The 26,763-nt window shown below is 35.8% G+C and overlaps 1 protein-coding gene across 5 annotated transcripts in view; it reads left to right on the forward strand.

Annotated features, from left to right (window-relative positions):
- MAP3K7 (mitogen-activated protein kinase kinase kinase 7) overlaps positions 1–26,763 on the forward strand; it is a 64,826-nt gene that overhangs the window by 17,416 nt on the left and 20,647 nt on the right. For 2 of the 5 annotated variants that reach the window (XM_036316846.1, XM_036316842.1), the window contains exons 3-13: positions 1,148–1,213; positions 1,688–1,733; positions 2,832–2,970; positions 5,061–5,185; positions 7,445–7,573; positions 9,764–9,894; positions 12,670–12,751; positions 15,169–15,299; positions 15,903–16,032; positions 18,701–18,781; positions 22,593–22,657. In XM_036316846.1, coding sequence (XP_036172739.1) covers positions 1,148–1,213; positions 1,688–1,733; positions 2,832–2,970; positions 5,061–5,185; positions 7,445–7,573; positions 9,764–9,894; positions 12,670–12,751; positions 15,169–15,299; positions 15,903–16,032; positions 18,701–18,781; positions 22,593–22,657 — 1,125 coding nt within the window. The remainder of the gene's footprint in view (positions 1–1,147; positions 1,214–1,687; positions 1,734–2,831; positions 2,971–5,060; positions 5,186–7,444; positions 7,574–9,763; positions 9,895–12,669; positions 12,752–15,168; positions 15,300–15,902; positions 16,033–18,700; positions 18,782–22,592; positions 22,658–26,763) is intronic. The other 3 variants (XM_036316843.1, XM_036316844.1, XM_036316845.1) reach the window with 3 other exon arrangements.

Consider the following 26,763-nt stretch of genomic DNA (forward strand, 5'->3'; position numbering starts at 1 on the left):
TCTTTTTAAGTCTGCTTTGTCAGTTATTGCTAGTCATTTGCTTTCCAACTTCCAAAATGTTTACAGTCTGTTCATCCTTCTGAGTTTATGCCTTAAAAAAAAAAAAAAAACCTTTACTGTCTTAGTGGGATTTTGAGAGGGAGCAGGAATAAATGCTTGAATAATCTGCCAACTAAACCTCAGTGCTAAATGTTAACAAGATGGTATATAATAAATATGTGTTTATATGTAATAAATGAATATGTATAATAAATAGTGTTATCAATACTATTAGGACCAAAGTTGTAAATATTGGCTGTAGAAAAGTACAGCTTTCTAGTTGCATATCATAAAAAGGTTTACCTTAATGAACTTCATATGAGCCAACAGTATATTGTAGGTAATAGAGAAGGGAAGGACGAAGAGAGGGGGAAAGACAGAAAAGAGAGAAGGTAGAGAAGAAAGGCAGCAAGGAGCAGTTTGAGGGGACATTTTAATAGACGTTTGAGATGTAAACAAGAGAAATGAATACAGCCAAACCCCTCACTGACCTCAGTATGAATCATTGGATCAGGGAGGATTAAAACTGGAAGTAGGGAGACCAGCTAGGACAAAGCTGTAGTTGTCCTGGTTGCAGGGTATTTAGCAGCTCACTTAACCCTCTCTGAGCCTTATCTTAAAGATCCCTCATCTTGCAGAGTTATGAGAATTATACAATATCTATAAAGTGTCCACCAGGGCCCAGCATAGAGTAGATAGATTATTCAACCATAGTTATGAAGATGATGATGACAACCATAAGATGGCTTTTTCTGGCTTCAGTAACTCAGCCCAGTGCCATCTCTGGGATGCTGTCCTAACATTTCTGGGCAAGTTAATTTCTTCTTGTTTGTACTTGTTATGCCTGTCTATAACTCCTGTTATGACTTTGCACATTGCTTTAATTATGTGTTTACATGTCTATTGCCCAACTAAACTGGGAGATCTTTAGGGCAGGGATTCTGTGCCATTCTAGGCAGGCACTTATGTCCACAGTGCTGCTATGCTATGTAGTAAACAGTGATTGTTGAATGAGTAATGTTTTGTACAACCTTAAGATTTTAATGATGCTGTGAAATCAGTTCCTCAAAAGTTAGCACTTTTTAAAAGAAAGCTTAATTTGTTACAGCTTCGGCAGTTATCCCGTGTGAACCATCCAAATATTGTAAAGCTATATGGAGCCTGTTTGAATCCAGTAAGTTTGTCACCTTTCATTGTCAACAGTATAAGAAATTACATGACAGATGTGTAGTTTGCTGTTATTTGGGGGGAGGAGAGGCTTGTACTTTATATAATTTGTTTCTAGCCAGTATTATTGAAGGAGTTGTCTTAGGTGTTCTTATCCAGTAACCTCATCTTATGAGGCTTACGCTATTCTGTGATGGCACCTACTCATTAGCACTGGAGAAAGCCCCAAAGATCTTGTGATTATGTTTTTACATACCTCTCTACTCTTAGACAGTGGGTGCCTAGACTGACAAGGTTTTAGATCATAGATACCTTTTTTTCCCCTGAGTACAACCAACCCCCTCACTAGTGCCATTTACGTAGGGGCCAAGAGAATCTCTTTTAATGCATTTATAAAATCAAAGGTTGAACTAAGTTTTCTTTCAAGTCTTCTGAGATAGCTGTAGCTCTGTGGTTAATTATTCTGGCATGTTTCCTTTAGGTGTGCCTTGTGATGGAATATGCTGAAGGGGGCTCTTTATATAATGGTGAGTGTCATTATCTAGTAGATCTGTCTGTATCTAGTAGAATTGAAAAGCTTTCAACATAAACTGTAAGGTTAATATTTTTCACATTTACCTTCAGAATTCCCAAAGGAGATAATTTAAAAAAAGAAATCTGCTAAAGATTAAAAATAAGAAGATAAGACACTACAACATTAGTATGTAAAATTTAGAAATGAAAGTATATGTACCTTTTAAATTGATGATCCTTTTCATAATATTAGAAGCATTTAAGTAAAGTAAAATTTGCTTTTAAATAGGTTTTAAAATATCTTCTCACTTTTCTTTTTGCCACTCTTAACTTTGAGCCTTCCTATTTTAGAACTCTTTAACCATACTTCCATTTCAGTCTGCTTTATTTTGCTTTCTTTACAAAAAATAAAACTGTGAAAACTCATTTTGCAAAACATTTTAATTATAACAATGAAAGAAAAATGTATTATTAACTAGTTACCTTTATAGAACAGAACTCTTTCACTCTAAGAAACACCAACCATATATGTAAATGTATCATCTCTTGTTGAACCTTTTATATAAAGTAAGTTGTTGCTTTTTATTTTTTAAATTAACATTATTTTACATAAATTTTTACTTATATTTACTGCCTATGTTTTCATCATTCTTAATGGGTATGTATGCTCCATTGTTTTATTTGGTTAAACTATTTGTAGTCATTAACTATTATAGAAAGCATAATTGTAAACATTTTGATTCACGTTTTGTCTCCTTCTGTACTACTGATCTATCTCTCATAATAGTGTGCATCACTTTGCTTATAATTTATATAATTGTGTGAGATACTTTTATTAATATAAAAAAGTATGGTAATATATATTAATTTGACTTCAGTGTATGTATAATTTAATGGAAGTGCTATAAAATGTTAGGTGCTTATGTGGTAGTTATCCATTTGAAATTATTAGATGTTTCTATCTTTTTATTTAGAAAATAATTAAAAACAGGACTGGTAGGAGCCTGTATGGAAAAAGTACCCAGTCATGTGTTCTGATAGTGCTTGCATTCATTTTGTATCTTTTGTTATATGCAATAAAGTTCTTTTTAGTTTGTGCTTTTCTTTTGCAGTGCTGCATGGTGCTGAACCATTGCCGTATTACACTGCTGCCCATGCCATGAGTTGGTGTTTACAGTGTTCCCAAGGAGTGGCTTACCTTCACAGCATGCAGCCCAAAGCTCTAATTCACAGGGACCTGAAACCACCAAAGTAAGTGTCTCTCTCTGCCTCTCTCTATCTCTCTTCCTCTCCCTCTCCCTCTCCTCACTCCCTAATTCAAGCTATAGGTCGCACATGACCTTCTCTTCTTTCTTCCCTTTTGGCTGGCTTAAGAGTGTTTATTTTTACTCAGCATCAGTTAATAATTTATCTAAGCTTGCATTTTAAATTATATTTTTGTTGATTTCAGAGAGGAATGGAGAGGGAGAGAGAGAGATAGAAACATCAGTGATGAGAGAGAATCATTGACTGGCTGCCTCCTGCACGCCCCCTACTGGGGATCGAGCCTGCAACTCTGGCATGTGCTCTGACCAGTAATTAAACCATGACCCTCTGATTCATAGGTCAATACTTACCATTGAGCCACGCTGGTCAGGCTAAGCTTGCATTTTAGAATGTTGTCTTTAGTGGCATTTTTATTTTAGTTGAATTTTATTTTTAATAACTCCTACCTTATATTAGCATACTTAGAATCTTTTAGCCTATCTTATTTGTGCCTGCAGTATATATTGTTGCCTCCAGACAGTTTCATGGGACTAGAGACAAGTCTATCTTGGTCCCTTGTGTATCCCTAACAGCTAGCACAATGTCCACATATAGTAGGAAAATTTACAGAGTGGTTATCATTTACCCTTTCATAGGAAGGCAAAAGGGTAATTCTGGTATCTGGGTAGAATTTGAAAATATTCTGGATTTCTCCATTTTGAGGATTCTGGGACTTTGAAAGAACTTCAAAATTCCCTAAGTAGCCCTGACCAGTGGTGTTCAGTGGTTGGAGCATCAGCTAAAACACGGAAGGGTTGTGGGTTTGATTTCCGGTCAAGAGCATGTACCTGGGTTGCAGGTTCCATCCCCAGCCCTTGTCAGGGAGTGTGCGGGTGGCAACCGATCGGTGTCTCTCTCTCACATCAATGTGTTTCTGCCCCCTCCCCCCCCAAAAAATAAATCAATGGAAAAAAATGCCTTTGGATGAGGATTAAAACAACAAAAAATCCCTAATACTTTAAAAGACTAAAACTTTTTGTGACAGAGGGAGAGAGTCCTCACATGTCCTTCCCTCTCCCCCCCATCTCTGACCACCATAAAAGGTTTTCCCTAGGAAATCAGTCTCAAATATTCCATTCTTTTAATACTGTTTCAAAGTAGCAAAGCGTCCCTTCTGAGTATAACATGTCACTGTCGTGTCTAATCTGATATAGGTTCAGACTCTTGGAATCACTGTTCTCACTAGTGTACTGTATTTCTACGCAGAGGCTTAAAGTGATCTCTTTCTCCCCAGGTCCCTGGTCAAATAATATTTAATCCCCAGATTCATGACACTTTTATTTTTTTAATTTGACTTCTGAGGCTGTTGGCAGTTGTCTCAGCTACCTATTTTGGCTAAGTGAAGAAGAAATCACTTAGCCTCTTTTTTTGCTGGTTATGAAAATTGAGTCCTCCATCCCCCCTGTATTGAGTTGAATAGCAAAGCAAAATCAGGGAAATGATAGCTCTTTTCCAGCAACAAATTGATGATTCAAAGGATACAGACACAAAGCATCAAGCACAAAGTATCCTTTTCCTGGAAGAGCCAGAAACATCAGCTGCAAATCCCTGAAGTATTCCTTTCCTTCTGTATTAGAGCATGTTTTGGCTTTGTAGTAACTGCGTTATTAAACAACATACATGAAAATATCTCACAAAAGGAAGGAAGTCGTTTCAGTTTTCTAACATTTTATATTTCATAATTACACAGCTTACATGACTACCTTCATTCTCTATCTACCCATATACCAAAAATCCATAAATTTTAGGATTTTAGTTTTATTTTGGCCCAGAGAAAACTATAGTCAGGAAAGATTATGGAGATAGAGATGGAGACATCAAAATGTGGTTCTAGCAATTTTCCTAAGAGATCAATTAATTTTTACTGATATTCCTCTGAACTCTTAAGTTGTCATAGTGACCAGGTAACATTTCACAGGAGTTGAATGGTGACATTTTGCTTAACCCTTTCTATTTAATATACCACAGACGTCTCTTCTCGTAGAATCAAACATGAGTATTGCAACCTATGATTTTATTATTATTTTTTTTAACAGTTTGCTGCTGGTCGCAGGGGGGACAGTTTTAAAAATCTGTGATTTTGGTACAGCCTGTGATATTCAGACACACATGACCAATAACAAGGGGAGTGCTGCCTGGATGGCACCTGAAGTCTTTGAAGGTAAAATGACAAGCATGATGTGATTAGTAATCTGTCTTATTACCAATATGTTCATGATCTTGCCCATTGTTTTATTTCGATATGGTATGTAATTATAAAGTATATTCTCTAAAGTCTAAGGAGGTATTAAGTAAACATAGCCTTAGATCTTAAATCTCATAGCAAGATTTAAGTTATCTAGCACCTTCTATGCAAGTTCAAGCATATGTGCAGTTGATCCTCATTCTCAGATTCCCTACTTGTAAAATTACCTGTGTGTAACCTTCAAATCAGTACTCATTGTGCTTTCATGCTTATTCACTGGCATGCATGGAGCAGGGAAAATTTTTGAGTTCCCCAAAACACATTATTCCTGCTAAGGTCAAACAAAGCAGCACTTACCTTTAGCTCTCATACTGCGACATTTTTTCATCTCTTTAGTGCCATGTTTTTGTTCTGGGGTGTGTGTGTGTGTGTGCGTGTGCTTTTTGTTAGTGATTTCACTGTTTTAAATGGCCTCCAAGAATAGTATTGAGTCACTTTCTAGTGTTCTTAAGTATAAGAAGGTTATCATGTGTCTGGCAGAGATGTACTAGCTAATCTTCATTCAGGTGTGAGTTATAGTGCTGTTGTGATGAGTTCAATATTAATGAATCAACAAACATATTCAATAAAGTGTCTTAAACAGAAACATACATATTATGTGTTGGTCAGTTGACAAATCTGTTATGAAGAGGCTCACAGGAAACTACCCCTATATTTCCACTAGGAGAAAGTGATTCAGTGTTCACTAATTCAATGTTCACAGCAACTTTATTGAACATAAATACCAGGAATAATGGGAATTAACTGCTTTTGTATTGGTTTCCTAGGAATTAAAAATTGATCATCTAAATGAGCATGCCTTAGGAAGAATGCAAGTAATTGGGCAAAAATACAGTAGTAAGAGTAACAAGTAAAGGATAAGCTTATGTTTACTTTCTTTTACATCTCTATATTTTACTCAAGTTCTAAAAAAGTGATCCATAAATTTCATATTAGGTTTCTCTATAAAAACATCAAGTCGTTTAAATATGAAAAGTTTAACTGAAGATGTATGATTTGTATGTTAGGACGCAAGAATGCCCATAAAATTCAAATACGTTCAGTAATCAGATTCTGATTAAGGTTTATTCTTTTATTTTATGAATTTGAAGGGGATTTTTTTTGTTGTTTTTAGCCACCCGCCTGAGAGAAAGAAATTTGCTATGCAAATGGTCATTTCAGTGGAACCATTTTGCCATAAAATTCAATTTAAAAGTTAGTGAACAAGCGAGTATTAAATTATACAAAGTTAAATAATGCCTCATAATAATAATGTTTTCAAGTTCAAATACAGAGTGCATATAATTAGCATTGTTTAAAAATCATGTATTTAGTATACCTTTCTGTGAGTTAAAATAACAGCATTCCTGTAGTATGGAGACCAAAAATATTTGTTTATACAAAAAAAAGAGAGAAATAAAAGTTATTGTTAATTGTTTAGAGCAACAAAGCTCAGACTATTAGGCCATGCAGATTTTTTTATTTCTGAAAGATGTCAACACATTTAGCCCAAATTAGATTCTAACGTCATTGTAATGCTTACAATGCACTGCTAAATGCATGTGTAGTGCATATGGTACGCTAAGTACATGAAGAGCTGCTATTACAATAATTGTTCATTCTTATAGTGTGTTGTTTGAGGTTTGGGTTTGCGGGGGGTGGGGGGGGTGTTTATTGTAATGATTTATCCACCAACTTATAAATCCTTTAAATTTTGCTGCAAAATCTGCCAACTGTAAACTTGTTATTCATAATATTCACTGTTTACAACTTATTCTTTAGTTTTCAAATTAAGAATTCTATCTTACCATATATTGAAAAGAAAATCTTAACACTAAATTAGATATTTGTTCTGCTTCAATAGTAGCATAGTGCTTTTCATCAAGAGAATGGGAGAAGAAAATTTAAGATTAAAATATTATAGAAAGGAATGTACAAGTGTTTCATTCTCTGCCCCAGATGAAAAGGTAGAACATAACTAACTTTCTAAAGTAGATTTTCTAGTTTATTATTAACACTTAATTCATTAAAAAGTGTATTTTTTGCAAAGATTTAAGGAACTTCAGAAAGTAATTTCTCAGCTCTGCATGTGGGCTCCTCTTTGTACACGATACTCATTCTTAAAATTTATGAAAACAATTGTTTCTTTAAGTCATGAGGAAAAAAGTCTTGAAATTGTACTACATTTTTTTGTAGGTAGCAATTACAGTGAAAAATGTGACGTCTTCAGCTGGGGTATTATCCTTTGGGAAGTGATAACGCGTCGGAAACCCTTTGATGAAATTGGTGGCCCAGCTTTCCGTATCATGTGGGCTGTTCATAACGGTTTGTGAACCAACATTTTAAAAAATATATTTGTATATTCCCTGTATGGAAAATTGTTTCTCCTCCAAAGAAGACCATTTATCTTTAACATCTTTGGTACCAGAATACTTTTCTGCCATCAGTATCCCACCATCCCCACAACCCAAAATCAGGCAGGGCAGGGCTTAGAGTGGTCCTGGCCTTTGTACAAGGCTGAGGGGTTCTGCTGGCTGTGCTGATTTGAGCAAGGTTATCAGTAGTCAGCGGGAACCAACTAACTACTCAGGGCCGTGGTCGGCAAACGGCGGCTCGTGAGCCACATGCGGCTCTTTGGCCCCTTCAGTGTGGCTCTTCCACAAAATACCACGTGCAGGCGCGCACATACAGTGTGATTGAAACTTCGTGGCCCATATGCAGAAGTTGGTATTTTGTGGAAGAGCCACACTGAAGGGGCCAAAGAGCCGCAGTTTGCTGAGCCACAGTTTGCCGACCACTGATTAGGGGATAGAGAAGCATCGGCCTGGACTCTGTGGAGGAAATAAATTTAAAAATTAAGTTAATCAGTATATAAAATCTTTCACATCATTAAGATCATTGGGGCGCTATAGTTTTTTCTCCTGAGGAAGCACAAGGATCTCACTGGAGAGATTAAAGCAAAGAATAATAATAAGAGTTGTTACTTAAGCTATGCAGACAGGCAAAACATAAAGTGTTTTTATCTTCTTCATCCTTATGAGGTGAATACGATGATTGCCTCATTTTACAGTTTTACAGATTAGGAAACAGAGACCTAGAGAGGTTCAGTTCCTTGCCCAAGGTCACATACAAGATTAATTGCTGGTGCCCCAGCCAGGTGGCTCGGTTGGTTGGAGCGTCATCCCATACCCAGAAGGTTGTGGATTTGATTCCTAGTCAGAGCACATACCTAGGTTTTGAGTTTGGTCCCCGGTAGGGGCAAATACAGGAGGAAACCGATCGATGTTTCTCTCTTTCTCCCTCTCTCTTTTCCCCTTCAAATCAATAAACATATCCTTGGGTGAGGATTTAAAGAAAGATTATAACTGGTATTTCTGGGATTCAGTCTATAGTTTTCTGACTCCAATCCTCACATTTTTAAGTTATGTTGATTTATGGATTCAATGTCCTTACATCCCTTCTATTCATTTTATATTGCTAATTAGAATGTTTTTAACGACCCATGGTTTGAGAATTCATCTTCTTCATTAATCAAGTTACTTCACATTTGCTTTGGGAAAATAAACTCTTCATGAAGGAAAATTGCTTAACCTTCCTAACTTTTAACATCATTGTCTATTATTTAATTTCTGTCACTTGATTATAATCATTCTGATTACTGGCATTTTAATACACTATTTCACAAGTGATGCACAGATATCTGCCTAACTATTTAGGTCATTTGTAGACCTATCAAACAGTACTATCATCTGAGTAATCTTAACACTTTACCAGTTTCCTGTACCACCTATCATTTTACTTCCTTTAATGTCATTGTAGAGAATACCAGAGCATTGACCAAGACTTTCCCCCTCTCCCCCTCTGTCAGTTGTCAGTAAATAATTGAATGTCAATGAAGTAAGGGATAAAAGAACTAATTTATTAATTGGTAAAATTACAAGGGTTTCATTGTATTTGAGGCCTTCTTTAAGTTGGAGACCTTACTTATAATATTAAAGTTTGGCAATTACAAGAAATTGTCCGTTTTCAGCTTATGAAATAATTGATTCACAGCAGCCAAAAGGACTCCTTCCCACAAAAGAGTCATTTGGAGATAAGTTTTTAGGAATGGAAGTTGATTTTTCAAACACATTTGAAATTTTTGCAGTGAATCTGAAAATATAGTTCAAGTAAGATTACCCCAAGCTACCATTTTATTTTTCTTAATAAGACACAAATTAAGCCATTATTTGTTAAAAGAATATTTGTAACAGGTGAAATATTATTCTCAGGCTTACTATTACCATATTGAATGTAAACTTTTTCATTTAACTTTTTGAAAAGTGTAGCTTCTCCCCTTTATGAAAATACAGTGTTAACCTAAAAGACAAAAAAACAACAACCCTACTTGTATTACTCCAAAAAAAATCTTAAATTACAGGTCCATAAAATAAATATTGTTTTAGAAATACATATAAAAAGCTGACAACATTCTTTGGGTAAATTCTTTCCCCCTCCTTTAATTTTTATTCATAGGTACTCGACCACCACTGATCAAAAATTTACCTAAGCCCATTGAGAGCCTGATGACTCGCTGTTGGTCTAAAGATCCTTCTCTACGCCCTTCAATGGAAGAGATTGTGAAAATAATGACTCACTTGATGCGGGTATAATCCTTCTTTTGAGGGGCTTTGTGTTTAGGGGCATGTGATGTGTACTGAGTTTTAATGGAGTTTTAAAGTAAAAGAACATTATTTTTAATTTCTGCTTTATATTTTTCTGTTACAAAGGACATTTATTACTCAATAATCAGAGGATGAAACACTATTATAGGGGGGGAAAATTAGTTATTTATAATGAAAAGGGGCTAGACTACGTTTTGGGACTTGCTTTTTCCTCCTGCTTAACTTAGTGGGTAAATGTGTTTGTTTCTGGGCCTGTTGCCTCATTTGCAATTAGGTGGTCTCTAGGGCCTTTACAGGACCTAGGTATTTTATGACTTTTAACACTTGCTAAACTAACTTTTTTTTTTTCTTTATCAAGCAGTCACTTATGCAGGGCAATAGAGAGATTGCATTCGTAGACACAAGTGATTTTTTACCTTTTGTTTTTTCATTGCATATTTTCTGCCTTTTATTTGCCATTAAAAAGTTAAATTCTCTTCTAGAATTTATAGAATTTTTAAATTTAGAACAACCTTTTTAACTGATTATCAGAATTTCCTACTCTATAAATCAGACACTTTGAGAATTATTTGAATAATTTTAGGACTCTGTTTTTGGGGCACTAACAAAATCTATCAAGCGGTACCTTGACTTTAAAAAGTTAACATTCTATAAAAGCACCTGAATTTCAAAACAATTTGCTCAGTAGAAGAATCTTCAAATATCCTTAAGTATAGCTAAGTGATTTCCTAAATGGCCAAAGATTTAGTTTGTTCATTCTGTTGAAAATAATTTAGACAAATCAGCTTGAACTAATCTGATTAAAACTAACCATCATACAACCGAAGGCATAACCAATGGACATAAGACACTGGGGGGTAGGGGAGGCCAGGGGATTGTCAAGGGCGGGGGGGGAAAAAAAGGACACATATGTAATACTCTTTGTAATACTTTAAGCAATAAAAAAAAAAAAAGCACATAATGTAATACCTGGTACACAGTAGGTACTTTAAAAGAGCTTGTTGAATTCGAAATAAAGCTTCTAGCACAGTGCCCAGCATATAGTAGGTATAATTCCCTTCCACACTGTTTCACAAGTTTATCTGGTCATGCCATCTCTAATCAATGACTAAACACAAACAAGTTTGATACTTTAATAAAAGGGGACATCACTTGGGAGATTTCCCGATGCTTTTCTCAGGCATGGAAATGATAACCCTGCAAGAGGACACAGTCCTCCCTGGTAGAGACCTTTATTTCTGACATGTTTCTCAACCTCTTTGCTGACACACATTGGAGACAGTCATAAGCTCACTGACTCATTCCCAAGAGAAGACAAATCACACTCCCAAAGGGCATGATTTCTGATCTTGGCTGAACAAAAGCCGAGTAACACAGATCTAGATCTTAAAAAAATTAAAAAATTAAAAAAATAAAACTAACCATCATATTTGGGTAGCAGCTACATACATATATAGAATTCTAGGCCGTAAAGATATGTTCTTAAGAAAACAACTTAGTCTCTAGAGTCACATACCTTAAAACATTGGGTTATATAAATTGGTCAAATTGTAATTGTGCTTAATATGCATTTTGTTTAATTTGGGAAGAAAATTTTTTTCTCTTAAATTCTAATTTTTTGTGCACTAAATGTTTCTACTATTACATGTTCAGGTCATAGAGGGATATACATAACCTTTTCCTTTTGTTTAAAGATTAGTTCTGACCATCATTCTATGGCACACCAATCTCAGTTATCAGACTAACAATCATTTCAACAATTTGGAAGTTTATATCACTACTTTGAGAACATAAATATGTTTCGTATAACTATGAGGAATGATACTATTGAATGTCATATGATCCCTTAGAGAATATTTGCTGTTTTCTTCAAGATTCTGGTCTCTGCATTATTTAATACACTAGAGCTTTGGTTGGCAAACTGCGGCTCGCGAGCCACATGCAGCTCTTTGGCCCCTTGAGTGTGGCTCTTCCACAAAATACCACGTGCGGGTGTGTACATACAGTGCGATGGAAACTTCGTGGCCCATGCGCAGAAGTCGGTATTTTGTGGAAGAGCCACACTCAAGGGCCCAAAGAGCCGCATGTGGCTCACAAGCCGCAGTTTGCCAACCACTGCACTAGAGGCCCGGTGCAGGAATTCCTGCACCAGCAGGGTCCCTCGGCCTGGCCTGTGGGATCAGGCCAAAACTGGCTCTCCGACATCCCCTGAGGGGTCCTGGATTGTGAGAGGGCGCAGGCCAAGCCAAGGGACTCCATCGGGGCCGGGGAGGACACAGGAGGTTGGCCAGCTGGGGAGGGACCACGGGAGGGCTCCAGGGCATGTCTGGCCCATCTCACTCAGTCCCAACCGGCCAGACCACAGCAGCAAGCTAACCTACCCATCGGAGCGTATTCCCCCTGGTGGTCAGTGCACGTCATAGCGAGCAGTTGAGCGGCCTTAGCATATCATTAGCACATTATGCTTTGATTGGTTGAATGGCCGACCAAACACTTAGCATATTAGGCTTTTATTATATGGAATGGCATTGATCACAATTAAAATTCAGAAAAGGAGCATGTTGTTGTCATCTTTATAAATATCAAAAACTTAGATATCTACAGATTCACTCTGTGCCTTAAGGAAGATAAAGCAGTATCTTTGCTGCATTCAAGTCCCATGATAGCAAAATAATTAGGATGTACTTTTCAAGTTAACTGTATAGGATTTCGTTTGTATGAAAGGAATTTTAAGTTAGATTTGCTTTTTATCTGCAGTACTTTCCAGGAGCAGATGAGCCCCTGCAGTATCCCTGTCAGTACTCAGATGAGGGACAGAGCAACTCGGCCACCAGTACAGGTAAGCAGAGAGATCGGAAGAATAATCGTCTAATTTTTTTTTGTATCTTTCCCAAAAAATTATAATCTCCATTTGCAGTTTAATTTCTTCATTTCACAAGACTGACTACAGTTTGAGTTTCCAGGTGCACCATTCGTCATGAAGGTCCAAGATTAAAGAGTTATTAAAGTTGTGCTTCCAAATCTTGGAATTCTTGTATAGTTATATATAAAACTATTGCATATTATATTACTGTGAATGCTATTCTTTCTTTGAAAGAGAGTTTATATATAGATACTGCTAGATCAAATACTATTAGAAATTATTGTAAATATATGTAACAACATTGTTCTTCATTATGCTCACCTCATTTTTTTTGCTCTTTATAGAAGAGTTTACAGAGACTCTTCTACAATTTTAGTTCAGAGTGCCTCAGTTTTCTAAATATAATTCATAGATTATGGTCATCAAAAAAGATAGTAGAGTCCTGGCTGGTGTGGCTCATTTGGTTGAGCATCGATCCATGTACCAGAGGTCACTGGTTCTATCCCAGGTTGCGGACTCAACCCCCAGTAGGTGGTATGCAGAAAGCAGCAGATTAATGTTTCTCTCTCATCAATGTTTCTATCTTTCTCTCTCTCTCTCTCTCTCTCTCTCTCTCTCTCAAATAAATAAGAACTTTAAAAAAATGATAGTAGAAATAATACTCTTAGAAAAATTGTACTATATATATTTGGGAATGCATTATGACATTTTATTATTAATTAAAATTAAAAAGTGTGTGTGTATATACTCAAAATTTTATTTTTATAGACAAATATTTTCACTGACCTATAGCTCCCGCCTCAAAATTAATTATATTTATTTTAAGCTGGTTACTGTTTGGCTAGTTATTTCCAAATTTCAGTTTTACTGAAAATATTTTAGTTGTGCTAAACTTTAAAGTGAATGCTAAAATTCTGTTTTGTTTTGTTTTTTGCTTCTGCTTTCAAACCCTCTCCCTGTTATTATACTTGACCCTTAACCCTTTGATCTTTTCACTGACTCTCAGTCCTCCTAGGTTCTTCCTTTTTTCCTCCATTTAATTCCAAGCAGTTTTTATAATTCCATTGGGAATAATTCTCAGCCTTCTAGCCCTTTATTCAAGCTTCCTTGGCTAAACCACAGGCCTGGTTAAATCTGACTCTCAGCTTACTCCACATATCAGTGCAGCTGAATGTGGCTGGAGATGACACACATTTATTTACTATCCTCAAATCTCTGTTTAATGCTGCTGGACAGTTGTACTTTATTTTAGTCCATCTCGCCTCTCCTAGATGATTTAATTTTATATTTTAGCCTCTCTCCTCAAACTTTAAACTCTCCTCACTCTCAGCTGACCTTGTTTACTATTTCTCTGAAAAAAAATGGAGTAATCAGTAGATGGTTTCCACAAGCTCCTTCACTATATCTGCCCATCTACTCTGCATTTTCTTCTATTACTGTGGCTGAACTGCCCCTGCCTCTAGCCAAAGGCAAGCCTGTGAACTCGTGTATTAAATCCCATTCAGCAATCCTTCCCCCTATCTCTGGCATCATCAGTTTTAGCCTTTTTACTGGTATCATTCCCAGAGCATATACAGTCTATATTTGATTTTCTAGCTTCTCTTCCCATTTCTCTTGTGTCCTCTCCTCTTCAGGCTTTTATTATACCAATACTTCAGAATTGCTCTTCTCACGTTGTCACCAGTTATCTCCAGATTATTATATCTAAATAATTTTCAGTTCTCATCTTTTTTGACAATCAGTAGCATTTGATACAGTTCATTACACTCCTTCTTACAGGACTTTCTTCAGTTGGTCTCCAGGATCCCATACTAGCCTAGATTGTCTTATATCTCTGGCCACTATTCTGATGGTTTCCTATGCTGATTATTTCTTATCTTCCCAGGCTATATATGTTAGAGTGCCCAGGGCTCAGTAATTTGGACTCTTTGCTTATCTGTCTACACTTATTTCCTTGGTAATCTCGTTTAATATCATAGCTTTATGTACTATCTATTTGCCGATGTTTTGCTCCATCCCAGACCTGAACTCTACACTCATCCAACTACTTGCATGATATCTAATAGGAATTCAAACTTACCGTTTTCTAAACTAAGCGCCTGGTACTCCTTTCAAACTCACTCCTACCTTGATCTTCCCCATCTTGATTAATAGGCACTTCATTCTACTAGTTCAGGCTAACAACTTTAAAGCATCTTTGACTATGAGAAGACTCTTTAGGTATTTTGGTTCCCTTTTTGTGCTATTCTTAAATTTCACTTAAAAATTTGGGGGGAGGCTATCTCCATTAGCTTGGAAAGTCTATTTATGTCTTGCTAGTTTAGAAAAGAATTTACATTACATATTGATGAAGCATTTGTATTTATTATTCATAAATGTTTCTGCTTTCCTAGGCTCATTCATGGACATTGCTTCTACAAATACCAGTAATAAAAGTGACACTAATATGGAGCAAGTTCCTTCCACAAATGATACTATTAAACGCTTAGAATCAAAATTATTGAAAAATCAGGCAAAGCAACAGGTTTGTTTTGTTATTAAAGTAAAGTCATATGGTAACCTTAGTAGTCATAATGTTATACCAACTGAAATGATTTGCCATCTTCCATTGTACAAATTCTGAATCTTGTTTCTGAAACAGATAAGCTTAAGAGTAGAGACATATGAGAATCTCCTATTGCCAAATTGTTTTCCCTTCTGATGATTGCTGCCTTTGCCAACTGTGCAGTTCTCTCCCTATGGTGATTCCTAACTTTAATGGTTAATGTTTAAAAATGTCAAATGGCTATTTCTTGGCTGTACTATCCAGTTAAAGTTGTCCTAAATCTATCATTTCATGTTGTTCAGATATATTTTTGCTATTTAAGGTGTGATTTTATTCATCTTGCCTGAGGCATTTAGGTTAACTAATAATTGGGGCATTTAACTTTAGTGACCACCCTTCTCTGAAGGCCAGTATTACAGCTTGCTCTCCCTTGACCCTGTAGCTCCCTTTCCCTGAAAACTTCCCTTTTCTTTCAGAAACAGAACTCATAAGAATCCCAGTTGGTATTTTTCCTCCTTCTAGGCTGTCTAGGATTTTAAATCCAGGGTTTCAGTAATTCACATTGACCTGTAATTTTAACAGAGTGAATCTGGCCGTTTAAGCTTGGGAGCTTCCCGTGGGAACAGCGTAGAGAGCTTGCCCCCAACCTCCGAGGGCAAGAGGATGAGTGCTGACATGTCTGAAATAGAAGCCAGGATTGCTGCAACTACAGGTAAAGAGGAAATAAAAGTGTGAAGAGGAGTGAAAATGATAGTTTCAGTTGTTTCAGTTATCAGGGATTTTTGTGTCTTAAAAATTTTTGAAGCAGGAAGTAGGCTTAAAAGTAACTTTCTAACTTTTAGCAATAATTTACACATTTCTCTCAAATTGCAATAAGGAAGATGATAGGACTTATGAAATTATTTGGACCATACACTATATGTTTCTATTTACAGATTTTATCAGATGTTATTCTTTCTGTGTAAACATGAGCAGAAAATAAATCTAAGTGAGAAATTGAAATTTTACCAAAATCATGTTTTGCAAGTTTTTGAATATTTTAATTTTTTTAAGAGAGAGAGAGAGAAACATTGATGTGAGAGAAATACATTGGTTGCCTCCCACACGCACCCGACAGATCGAACCCGCAACCCAGGTAAGTTTCCTTACTGGGAATCTATCCAGCGACCTTCTGGTGCATGGGAGAATACTCCAACTAACTGAGTCACAACGGCCAGGGCTGGAAGATTATGAGTGATTCTACTAGAATGTTGTGCTAAACTCAAATAATAGCAAATATCTTGTTTTGAAATTAGCAAAAAAATGTATTCCAGATTCATATATGATTTGACCTTACTATCTGCTCCTCCTGCTCGTAGCAAAGGTAGTTAAGTTGGTTGTGGTTAATGCTTTTAATTATAAAATAAAAGATTATGTTAATTATATTTGATCTTGAAAACGCTAACATTTCCATTTTGTCAGTTCTTAAAATTATTAATTATGGAAGGACTGGTCACACACAAAAATTATATGTGTTGTTACCTGAGTAAACATCTAACCTTCTTTTCTAGCCAGGTTTCATTTTAGTAATGGTGGTTTAATTTGCCTTCTTTCTGATTCCCCCAGGAGTGGAGGGAAGTCCTTATACACCTAAATACATTTCTTTTGTGAAAAATGTGGAAATATAAACAAAAAATCAGTCTTTCATAGTGTCCCATAGTTATATATGTATGTACATGTATATTAGCATATATGTTTTTTAAAAATTAGCTAACCAGGTTTTTGTTTTGTTTGTTTTTTAGATCTTTGTCATTCATTTGGTTTTTTTCTAAATTGAATATTCTCATTTTGTGTGGAGTTATTTTCAGATAGAAGTTGTCCAGAAGACAATCATACTATACTTGACTTCAACTAATCATGATCAATGATTTTATTAGTCAGCATTAGAATCAGGTTGATATAACAGAGTGTCCAAAATAACAGTGTCTAACACATAAACTTTTATTGTCCACACTTAAACGAATCTGGAGGTAGGCTTCATTATCATTAGGCGACTAGATTCCTTCTGTCCCTCGGTGCCACAGTCCCTATTGTGTGGCTTCCATCCTCATAGATACTTGGGTGCTCCAGATTGTTGTTACAGCTCCAATCATCACATCCACACAATCCAGACAGCAGGAAGGAAAAATTAGGAGAAGGCCAAAGGGCACATATCCAAGCTCTTCATGGAGCTTTTCCAGAGTAAAGTCAGGGCTCTATTGCTAAGAAAAAGGGGAAAATAATGATTGGGAGGGCACCAGCAGTCTCTGCCATACAGATGGGTCTTCAGAAACAATCAAGTTGATGGGAGATCACTAGCCACTGATAAGCTCATCTGGTCTCTATGAGTCACAAGTGTTTCTGTGGAGGGGGGGGAGACTCACTGTAGTATCAGATAAGTAGGGATATGCCCTCACACTTTGGGGAATCTTTTCCGTTTCAGGGATATCATTCAAGATAGACCTGCCAAATAGTGATTTCCTCCTTAAAACAGGAAGTAGTGCTATAATAATTTTATATCTGCCGGTGTCAATATTCTAGTCAGGTACTGGTTTATAATTATTCTTTACAGAAATGATATTTCACTAGGTTAAAGATAACTATACGCATTTAAGTTACCCTATCCTTTTTCTGCCTAAATGTAGAATAGTAGCTATTGCACAGTCATTGAATTCTACACAGTTCAGATGTTTTTAGTGAATTACCTTACTTTGAAAGGTTCATTTTCTCTAGCTTTTCAACACTATTCATATTTAGCAGGAATGTACCCTAAACTTTGAAACTACAATAAATACCTCAGTCTACTAGAAGTATATGTAAATATTTATAATTATAAAAGCATATACATTTTATACTTTGATGCAATAATTATCATTTAACCAATGAATCCTACTTTATAGCACACTTCAAAAAACACCTAACTTGAACATATATTCCTGTATTTTTATAATAAAACAAATATGGTAGCTTATTTCTTTTAACTCCTCTCTTCCTCCCCACTTTCATCCTAGCCCCTCCATTGTATATCAGTGGTTTCACTTAGGTAGATTGTCTCTATGAACATATTTGTATTTAGCTTCCTCATTACTCTGCAGCTTTGTTTGTCTCTGTCCCTTTTTTTTTCTTTTTTTTTTCTTCTGCTAATTAAAGCCAGTGTGTGAAACATCTTGTATTGGTAGTTGTTTGCTCCTTAATCACGCCTTTTCTGAGCATGGATGAAAAGTCAGATAGTTCTGCATGCCTTTCTGCACGGAGTGTTATTAACATAACTATTTGAAAACTATTTCGTTTTTTTAATTTATTGTTTTCTGTGTTACTTTTGTGGTTGTTTGCATGTATACTGTGTATATGTGTTTTTGCAGCCTGTTCCAAGCCTAAACGGGGCCATCGTAAAACTGCTTCATTTGGCAACATTCTGGATGTCCCTGAGATCGTCATATCAGGTATCATAGGCCACCTGAGTTGGTCTAATAACTGTGGAACCGGAATAATGATCCCTGGTACTTACAAAATGCTTCTTGCTCCAATTTTTGTAGGACATGAAAATAGGTACCTTGCATGCAGTAATTAGGGAGACAGATTGAAAATGTATACATTTATCTACACTGAAGTGGGCTTGACAGGATACCTCAGATATCCAAAAATGAGGATAAAATAGAAGGCAAAGTAAGCCTTTTCACAGAAGGGAGAATGCCTGCCCAGACTTTACCAACTTCCTCTCAGCTTTTAGGTGAGTAGATAAACTGAACCCAGACCTTTTTTGCACCCAGCAGAAAGAGGAAACAACTATTTAAAAAATATTTGTTTTCCTTGGCTCCTTTTCTTTCTTAGTTACTATTTTAGGGGTGTCCGCTAGGCTTTCTATCCCAGCCTCTTTCTGTTGGTAGCAAGTGAAATATGAAGTTGAGAAAAGAGGATTGCTAAATACCATTTTGCCTTAACTTAGAAAACAGAAAGTAAAATTAAATGAGATTTGCTGTTTTGCATGATACCTTGCCAAAGAATCATGTTCAATTCTGATTCTTGTGCATTATCAGGACAGTCTTCCCACAAATTACTTTTTATACCTAACTCACACATGGTACTTACAGTTCTAAATCACCATTTTTGATAGAAGCTTTAATGGCATGTGTGACCTTCAATATTGGTTAATATGTGTTATCCAAATTATCATTTCTTAATCCCTCTGCTTTAGGTTTTCCTCTACCTCCTGCCCCCAAATTTTGATAAGAAAATTACAATTTCCCTTCCACACATTCATGGGTGTGCTTTGGGTGAATTCTCTAGCACTCTGGTACTTTGCCTGTGATTGTGCTTTTAGCATACTATTGAATACCTAGTGGGTTTTTTTTTTCTCCTCAAGGAAACTGAAAACTGAGGATAGAGACAATGTCTTTGTTATTTAGTATTGATTGAATCAGAACTGGTCAATGTCTTTTACATAGTGCCTGTTTAACAAATTATAATTGAGGTTCAGTGGCCAGGAATTAGCATACATATAGGATCCATATAAATTATAAATATGTATAAAATATAAATTATACAATTCCTAGGGGCCATTTTATGTATACAAAACCATTTTTTTTAGAGTAATTACTTTTCATTCTGGTTATCAAAGTAGTTTGTTTTATATCATCACTATTGCTGTTCAGAGAATAGAGTTAACCTATTTGTTACATTGTAATTTTATTTATTGAGTCATGGGTTGCTTTCAAAATTAACAAGTACTTGAGATCATTTTACTTCATGGTAAAAGGTACTATATGTTTAAGGGAATAATATTCTAACTAAAGTGGCAGCATTTTACACACATATTGCTGAACTGTGATTATATAAATGTTTGAGGGAATCAGGAAAATTTAGGCAAATGGCAGATCAATCTTAATCCAGGTCTTAGGGGTAAACACACACACACACACACACACACACACAGAGTGGGCAATACAGCCAATACTATACAAGATGAGGGAGAGAGAATAGGAGAAAATAATAGTCTTAGTGGTTCTCAATCAGGGTGAATTTGCCCCCCTCTCCCCCTCCCAGGGCACATTTGGCAATGTCTGGAATCATTTTTGGTTGTCGCAGTTGGCAGGTGCTGCTGACATATAGTAGGCAGAAGCTAGGGATCCTGCTAAACATCAACACTGTACCAGACAGCCTACCACAGCCAAGATTTGTCCAGCCTAAAATGTCAGTAGTGCCAGTGCTAAGAAAACCTGGTTAGATAGGCATCTTGCTCCTCTTTTCTGCTTTTTGTTCTTTTATACTACCATGTGTAACATAGGTATTCACATATCAAGAGACCATTAACAAATGTAAAATAAGTGAGTTTCTAAATTAGTATTTAGTTGCAAAAAAATTCAGAATCAATCTAAATTTACTAAGAACACACGCAGTAATTTTCATTTTTAAAGATAGGTATTTGATATTTTTTTACATTCATATTTCTAAATTACAACCTAAAATTTAATATTGGAGCAACAAGTATTTGTTGATTGTAATCCTTTTCTGCTTTGTCTGAACTATTTGCCAGATGGTTTCTGCTTTGGTTATGCTAATTAAATACATTGCTTAATATTGCTTGCTTTGACTCATGCTGTAGCTTAAAATTTTTTCATTTTATGGCATTTGTGAACTGTCAGCTCTTCTTTACCCTATTTCCTTAAAAGTTTTTACTTCCCTTTTCTCTTAACCTTCACCTAGATTTGAGTTTGTTTTTGTTGTTATTGCAGTGGTGATGTAATGATTTTCAGACACATGTGCTGGGTGGTTCCCCAGGTTCACAAATGTTGCTTATCTGAAAAGAGAATTCCAGACACTTTTACAAGCCTGTCTCATGTAAGCTAATTTTAGAATGATTGTGTTGAATGAAATGTGCCTAAAATTGCTTATTAGTCATGACAGTAGTGGGGATCTTTTTTGTCTTCCAAAAACAGGGGTAGTTAAAAGTTTTCATAAAAGTATCTTAGTGTGCCTGATTCAATAAATGTGCAGTTTGTTGCTCTGTTAGTTTGTAATCAAAAGTTGGAACTGGAATAAAATGAAATTAGAAGTATATTTTTGAGTTATAATTACATAAAGAATTTTAAACATAGTTTAAAATGGAAAAGAGTGATGAGGTCTTACACTTTCAAGGGTGGCTATACATTTGAGCTTTTATATTCACTACACATTATTGCATCAAACATTATTTTATTGTAAGATCCTTTTAGTTTATGTGTAAAGTAGTAATGGGGTCTAATGGATTAATGTGCTAAATTATATTGCTGATTGGTTTAAAATAAGATACTTAGAATATGGAAGTGTAAATTTTAAGAATGAATTTTGCCTGCTGATCAGGGCACAGCTATTAGAGTACATGTTCCTGGGGCTGCCCACAGTTGAGAAATTGCATAATATAGCTTTCAGAGTCAAAAGAATTTCGAGTATTGTGTCAGCTGTTACTCATAATATTTCGGTGTTTCCTTTTAGACAGCTGATCTCTCATCCCAAATAAAAGTGCTGAGTGAAGCTAATGCTTGATTCATTCTCTTTTGTTGAAGACTTAAATTTATAGAATTCTTTCATGAATTGATTTTTAAATTATTACAGCATAGAAGTTCCTAAAGCAGGATTAACTCAATAGCCCATTTAAACAAGCTGTATATTTGAGAACAGAATGAGAGTCATTCATCTCCAGTAGGAAATTTAAGAGTTGTTGTTCACAACTAACAGATTACCTGAGACTGACAAAGACTAATGGGCTTAAGAAAGTGTGACTAGGTTTAATCAATTTTAAGCCTAAGCATCCTTTTAGGCCCTGAAATGAAGAAGGTACTGCTGTTGGTTAAAGTCAGTCATGTCTTACAACCTGATAGCTGTCTTGCTGTAGAAGCTGTAACGTAAGGCCCTTGAAATAGATGCCGTCATCAGCCCCACCCCCCAAGCATTCATCTATTTAAATACATGACAGAAGATGGTGGGAGAGAGTTCAGCAGCCACTCGTGTGGTAGGAGTGGTTATTGTATTAGGACATGCTTTGTTGTAGGCCGGCAACTTTTGAGTTAAAACATTCCAGCTGTTTCTCTCCCCCCCCCCTTTTTTTTTTATACCTTTCTCTCTTTTTATTTTTTAAATAATAAATTCAGTTTTTTTCTCACAAACATTTTGTATAGATTCGAGGAGCAACAAATTTGAACTTCCTACTGTAGCAATCAAATCCTTATTGTATGTCTGAATAGATTTTGGTATTTTACTTCTTTTATTTTTTAAAAGGCAACGGACAGCCAAGACGTAGATCCATCCAAGACTTGACTGTTACTGGAACAGAACCTGGTCAGGTAAGACTTAACATTCAAATTCTCAGTCTTTGAAGAAGAATAATGGGCAAAAATAAAGAATTAACTGTAATATATACTCTGCAAAATTTTTTTATGAGTTGACTGAAAATTGTGATAGAGAAGTTTATTTATACATGAATTAAGTTCTTAGAAAAAAAATCTGAGTGCCATTATTAATTTAACTTGAAGGATAATTTAGGAAATAGCACTCTGTGCATGTTATGTGTTTTTTATGTATGCTTTAATAAGGAAGTATTTAGTCTTGTAATTTAATAATTTAATAATTATCATTGTCCTCTAAAGGAAATCGTGAACTATTTCCCCAATAAGATGTCATTCCTCTGAAATCACATAGAACACTGACATACCTGGAGGACTCTTACAATCTTTTAATTTGTCATATTCACTGGATTTATAATTTTATGAAATACTAAGTTAAGACAATATTTTTTAAGCAGATGGATAAATTCTAGAATAACTTCTATCCCAGTGGTCAAGATTTTTATTCTTCATCTTTATATTTCTGGATGCTCTGCTAAACTCCTCTTATCTCTTTATCATTGCTTTTTTGTAGATGATCCAGACAGTGCTATAATTAAGCCATTACTGACTAGTACAGAGTTTTGACCCCCCCAAGTATATAAAAGTTGCAGCTTAGTCATTGTTTTTTTATCTCTTATTCAAATTGTTAAACTTGATATATATAACATATATAAGTCATATTCTTAAAATGAATGAGAACTAATTATGAGGTGTTGATTCTTTTTTCAGTTGTGCAGAAAAAAGTAAATTTTGTGAGTATAGCATTTATTTGAATTAATAAAAATATCACATGGTCCATATTCATATAAAATTATAGGATTATATATTATAAACAATGTGATTTAACTTACGGTAAAATGTATTAGTACTTTTTCTCCTAGAAAGATACTTCATTTTTATAACATACTTTTAATTTTGGAGATTCTTTGTAGTTGTTAATAAAAATTTGAAAGCCTTTATTGGCATCAACTTAACTAACAAAAATTACTTGAGATATTTAAATGGTAAATACCCTTGATCTTCATTTATATCTGGAAATATTTTTATTCTCACAGTACCTATACACACACACACTCATACTCATAGATATGTACATACATAGATAAAATATATATACACATATTACTTTATTATGTGTTTTATTATATTAAGTCACTCTAAATCTTGATTTTATTTATTTAATAGCAGCTTTTTTCAATATATCTGCTTTTGTGAGACTCCAGAACTTCTGAATGAAGTTGTCCACTTTTCTCCCCCTCAAATACTTAAAGTATTAATGAGGGCATTTAGTAACAGATAGTTTAACATCTGGTATTTGCTTTGATTCTTTACAGGCTTGATGAGCTCAACCTTTTTAACTGTTTACTATTGCTCTTGATATTCCAGTTATGAGAAACTCTAGCCAAGTGTTCTCCTGTTGAGTAGGAATGAGAAGCTTGCCCTAGACAGTTCAGGAGCATCTGCTAGAACAAGTGCTTTTCTATGTCCTCTAATAAAGGCCTTGCTATAATTCAGCACTGACCTCACCACACCAAGCCTTGCTTATTTCCTCACAAGTTCTGTGTTACTTGAGATTATGATTATTACTCCTTTCATTACTTACTTCCTCACAAGTTCTGTGTTACTTGAGATTATGATTGTTATGCTTTTCATTTACAGTATCTTCAAGTAGGAAAACACTGGAACTGAGGCAGACCATGATTGTGGGGCAGTCAGTAGAATGAGTTGTCATGGATTACTCCAAAAGAGCTGGAGTGAGGGGAGTGTGACATGGCAGTAAAATGTATTCTAAAATAGGTGATATATAGCCAGTTTTTAAAATTGATTCACTCTTTCAAAATTACTGAAGTATTAGAAACTTAAAATGCTTAATATCCAGTTTGGGATGAGAATGGCAAACAGTAAGCCCAAAATGTACTAAAGTGTACTATGAAAACATTTTCCCCTAAAGCTGTTATGATAATTGACCATTAAGTAATTTATATTACTCATGAAAATAACATTCATCATTTGAAGAAGAAAAGTATGCATAATATGGATTTTTAAAATTAAAGGTATAATTCTTTTCAAAGTCTGGCTAAGCAATGATTAAACATGTGCACTAGGTTTGCGTGTTTGTTTTTTGTTAAGACCATGGTGATTGATGAAGAAAATAATTTGCCCACCTAGTACAGTCATCAGAGGAAGAGAGAACCTACTAATGAAGTATAACATCTTATAGAGGAAGGTAAAATGACCAGAGTCTGTATTTTAGCTCTTGGTTCAATAAGATCACTTAGACTTTCCATCTGTAATAAAATTAAATTGGTTGTTTTTATACTGCCACTTCTTTTGAGAGGTATAGTGAACCAAGCAAGCTTCTTTATTAAAAGTAGTTGTGTGAGTATTTTTGTAGACTCAGTTTTAAATTAATTAATTAAATCAGGAAGCTTATTAAGCACATGTAATGGATCTGGCCTCCTAGATACTGTGAAAAGATACTGAGAAAAAGCAGCCGCTGATATCCAGGAATTGATCTGACACTGAGGCCTCAGTGTTGTTAGAACATAAACAGTTTCTCAGAACACCAGTAGACAAGGTTATGTTGAGACCATGGTAAGATGAGACAAAACAAGACCATTTTGAAATGTTGCCTAAGCACAGACAAAAACAAGGTCACTGTGTCACCAACGAAATGCCAAACTGCCTTCTCCCAGCTGATATGAGTGGCTGCTGCTACTTGTCCAGTTGTAGCTTTAGCCTCACTCTGGTCTGTCCTCCCTGTAGAATTGCCCTTGCTTTGTGGCAGTAGCCAATCTAGAGTGAACCTCCTTCCTTGGAGCTTCCCCAAATCACAAAACAAAATTCCAAATCCTATAATAAGCTCTTTATAAAGCCCTCTTACTGAGACACTCCATAATGCCCCATGGTGAGCTTTCTGGTTCTCTTCAACAAAAATTAAACCCAACTTCTCCTACTCCAGGTGTGTTCCTTTTGGTCTTTGGCTGCATGGGGGCGGGGCGGGGCGGGGGGGGGGGCGGTCAGGGGGGCGGTCAGAGGGGCATAGACTACCAAGAAGGCCCAGTCCCCAAGGAGCATATTTGAGCAGATATTTTTTTTTTATTGTCTAAAGCTTTACATATGTCTGCTTTTTCCCCATTGACACCCCCCTCCCCAAGCCATTCCCACCCTGGGCAAGCCCCCACCACCCCAGTGTCTGTGACCATTGGTTATACTAATATGCATGCATACAAGTCCTTTGGTTGCTCTCTAACTTCCCCCCTCCCCTACCATTTGTCTCTGGATCTATTCTTGTTCTTCAGATTATGTTGATCATTATATCCCACATATGAGTGAGATCATGTGATATTTATCTTTCTCTGACTGGCTTATTTCACTTAGCATAATGCTCTCCAGTTCCATCCATGCTGTGGCAAATGGTCAAAGTTCCTTCTTTTTTATAGCAGCATAGTATTCCATTGTGTAGATGTACCAAAGTTTTTTAATCCTCTCATCTGCTGATGGGCACTTAGGCTGTTTCTAAATCTTAGTAGCTATTGTAAATTGTGCTGCTGTGAACATAGCGGTGCATATATCCTTTCTGATTGGTGTTTCTGGTTTCTTGGGATATAGTTTGAGCAGATCTTATCTCCAGATCACTTAAAAGCTGTAACAATAACAGGTGCCATTTATTTGTGTACCAACTTTGTGCCAGTCAGGCCTTTAATATATGTTATTTAATCTTAACCCTATAAATTTGTATTGCTTATTTTCCTCATTTTGTTGATTGAGAAACTGAGGGTTAGAGAAACCCAAGTCTCTTAACTTCCCTTACACCATCAGTAATTGCTATCACCAAGTTTTGTTTTTTTTCTTTTAATATATTTTTATTGATTTCAGAGAGGACAGGAGAGTTAGAAAGAGGTAGAAGCATCAACAGTGAGAGAGAACCATTGATCGGCAGCCTCCTGCACGCCCCACACTGGGGATCAAGCCTGCAACCCTGCAACCCGGGCATGTGCCCTGACCAGGAATCGAACCTTGACTTCCTGGTTCATAGGTCCACGCTTAACCACTGAGCCATG

The sequence above is a fragment of the Myotis myotis genome, unplaced genomic scaffold, assembly GCF_014108235.1.
Source record: "Myotis myotis isolate mMyoMyo1 unplaced genomic scaffold, mMyoMyo1.p scaffold_m19_p_7, whole genome shotgun sequence".
In the NCBI taxonomy this organism is placed as follows: Eukaryota; Metazoa; Chordata; class Mammalia; order Chiroptera; family Vespertilionidae; genus Myotis; species Myotis myotis.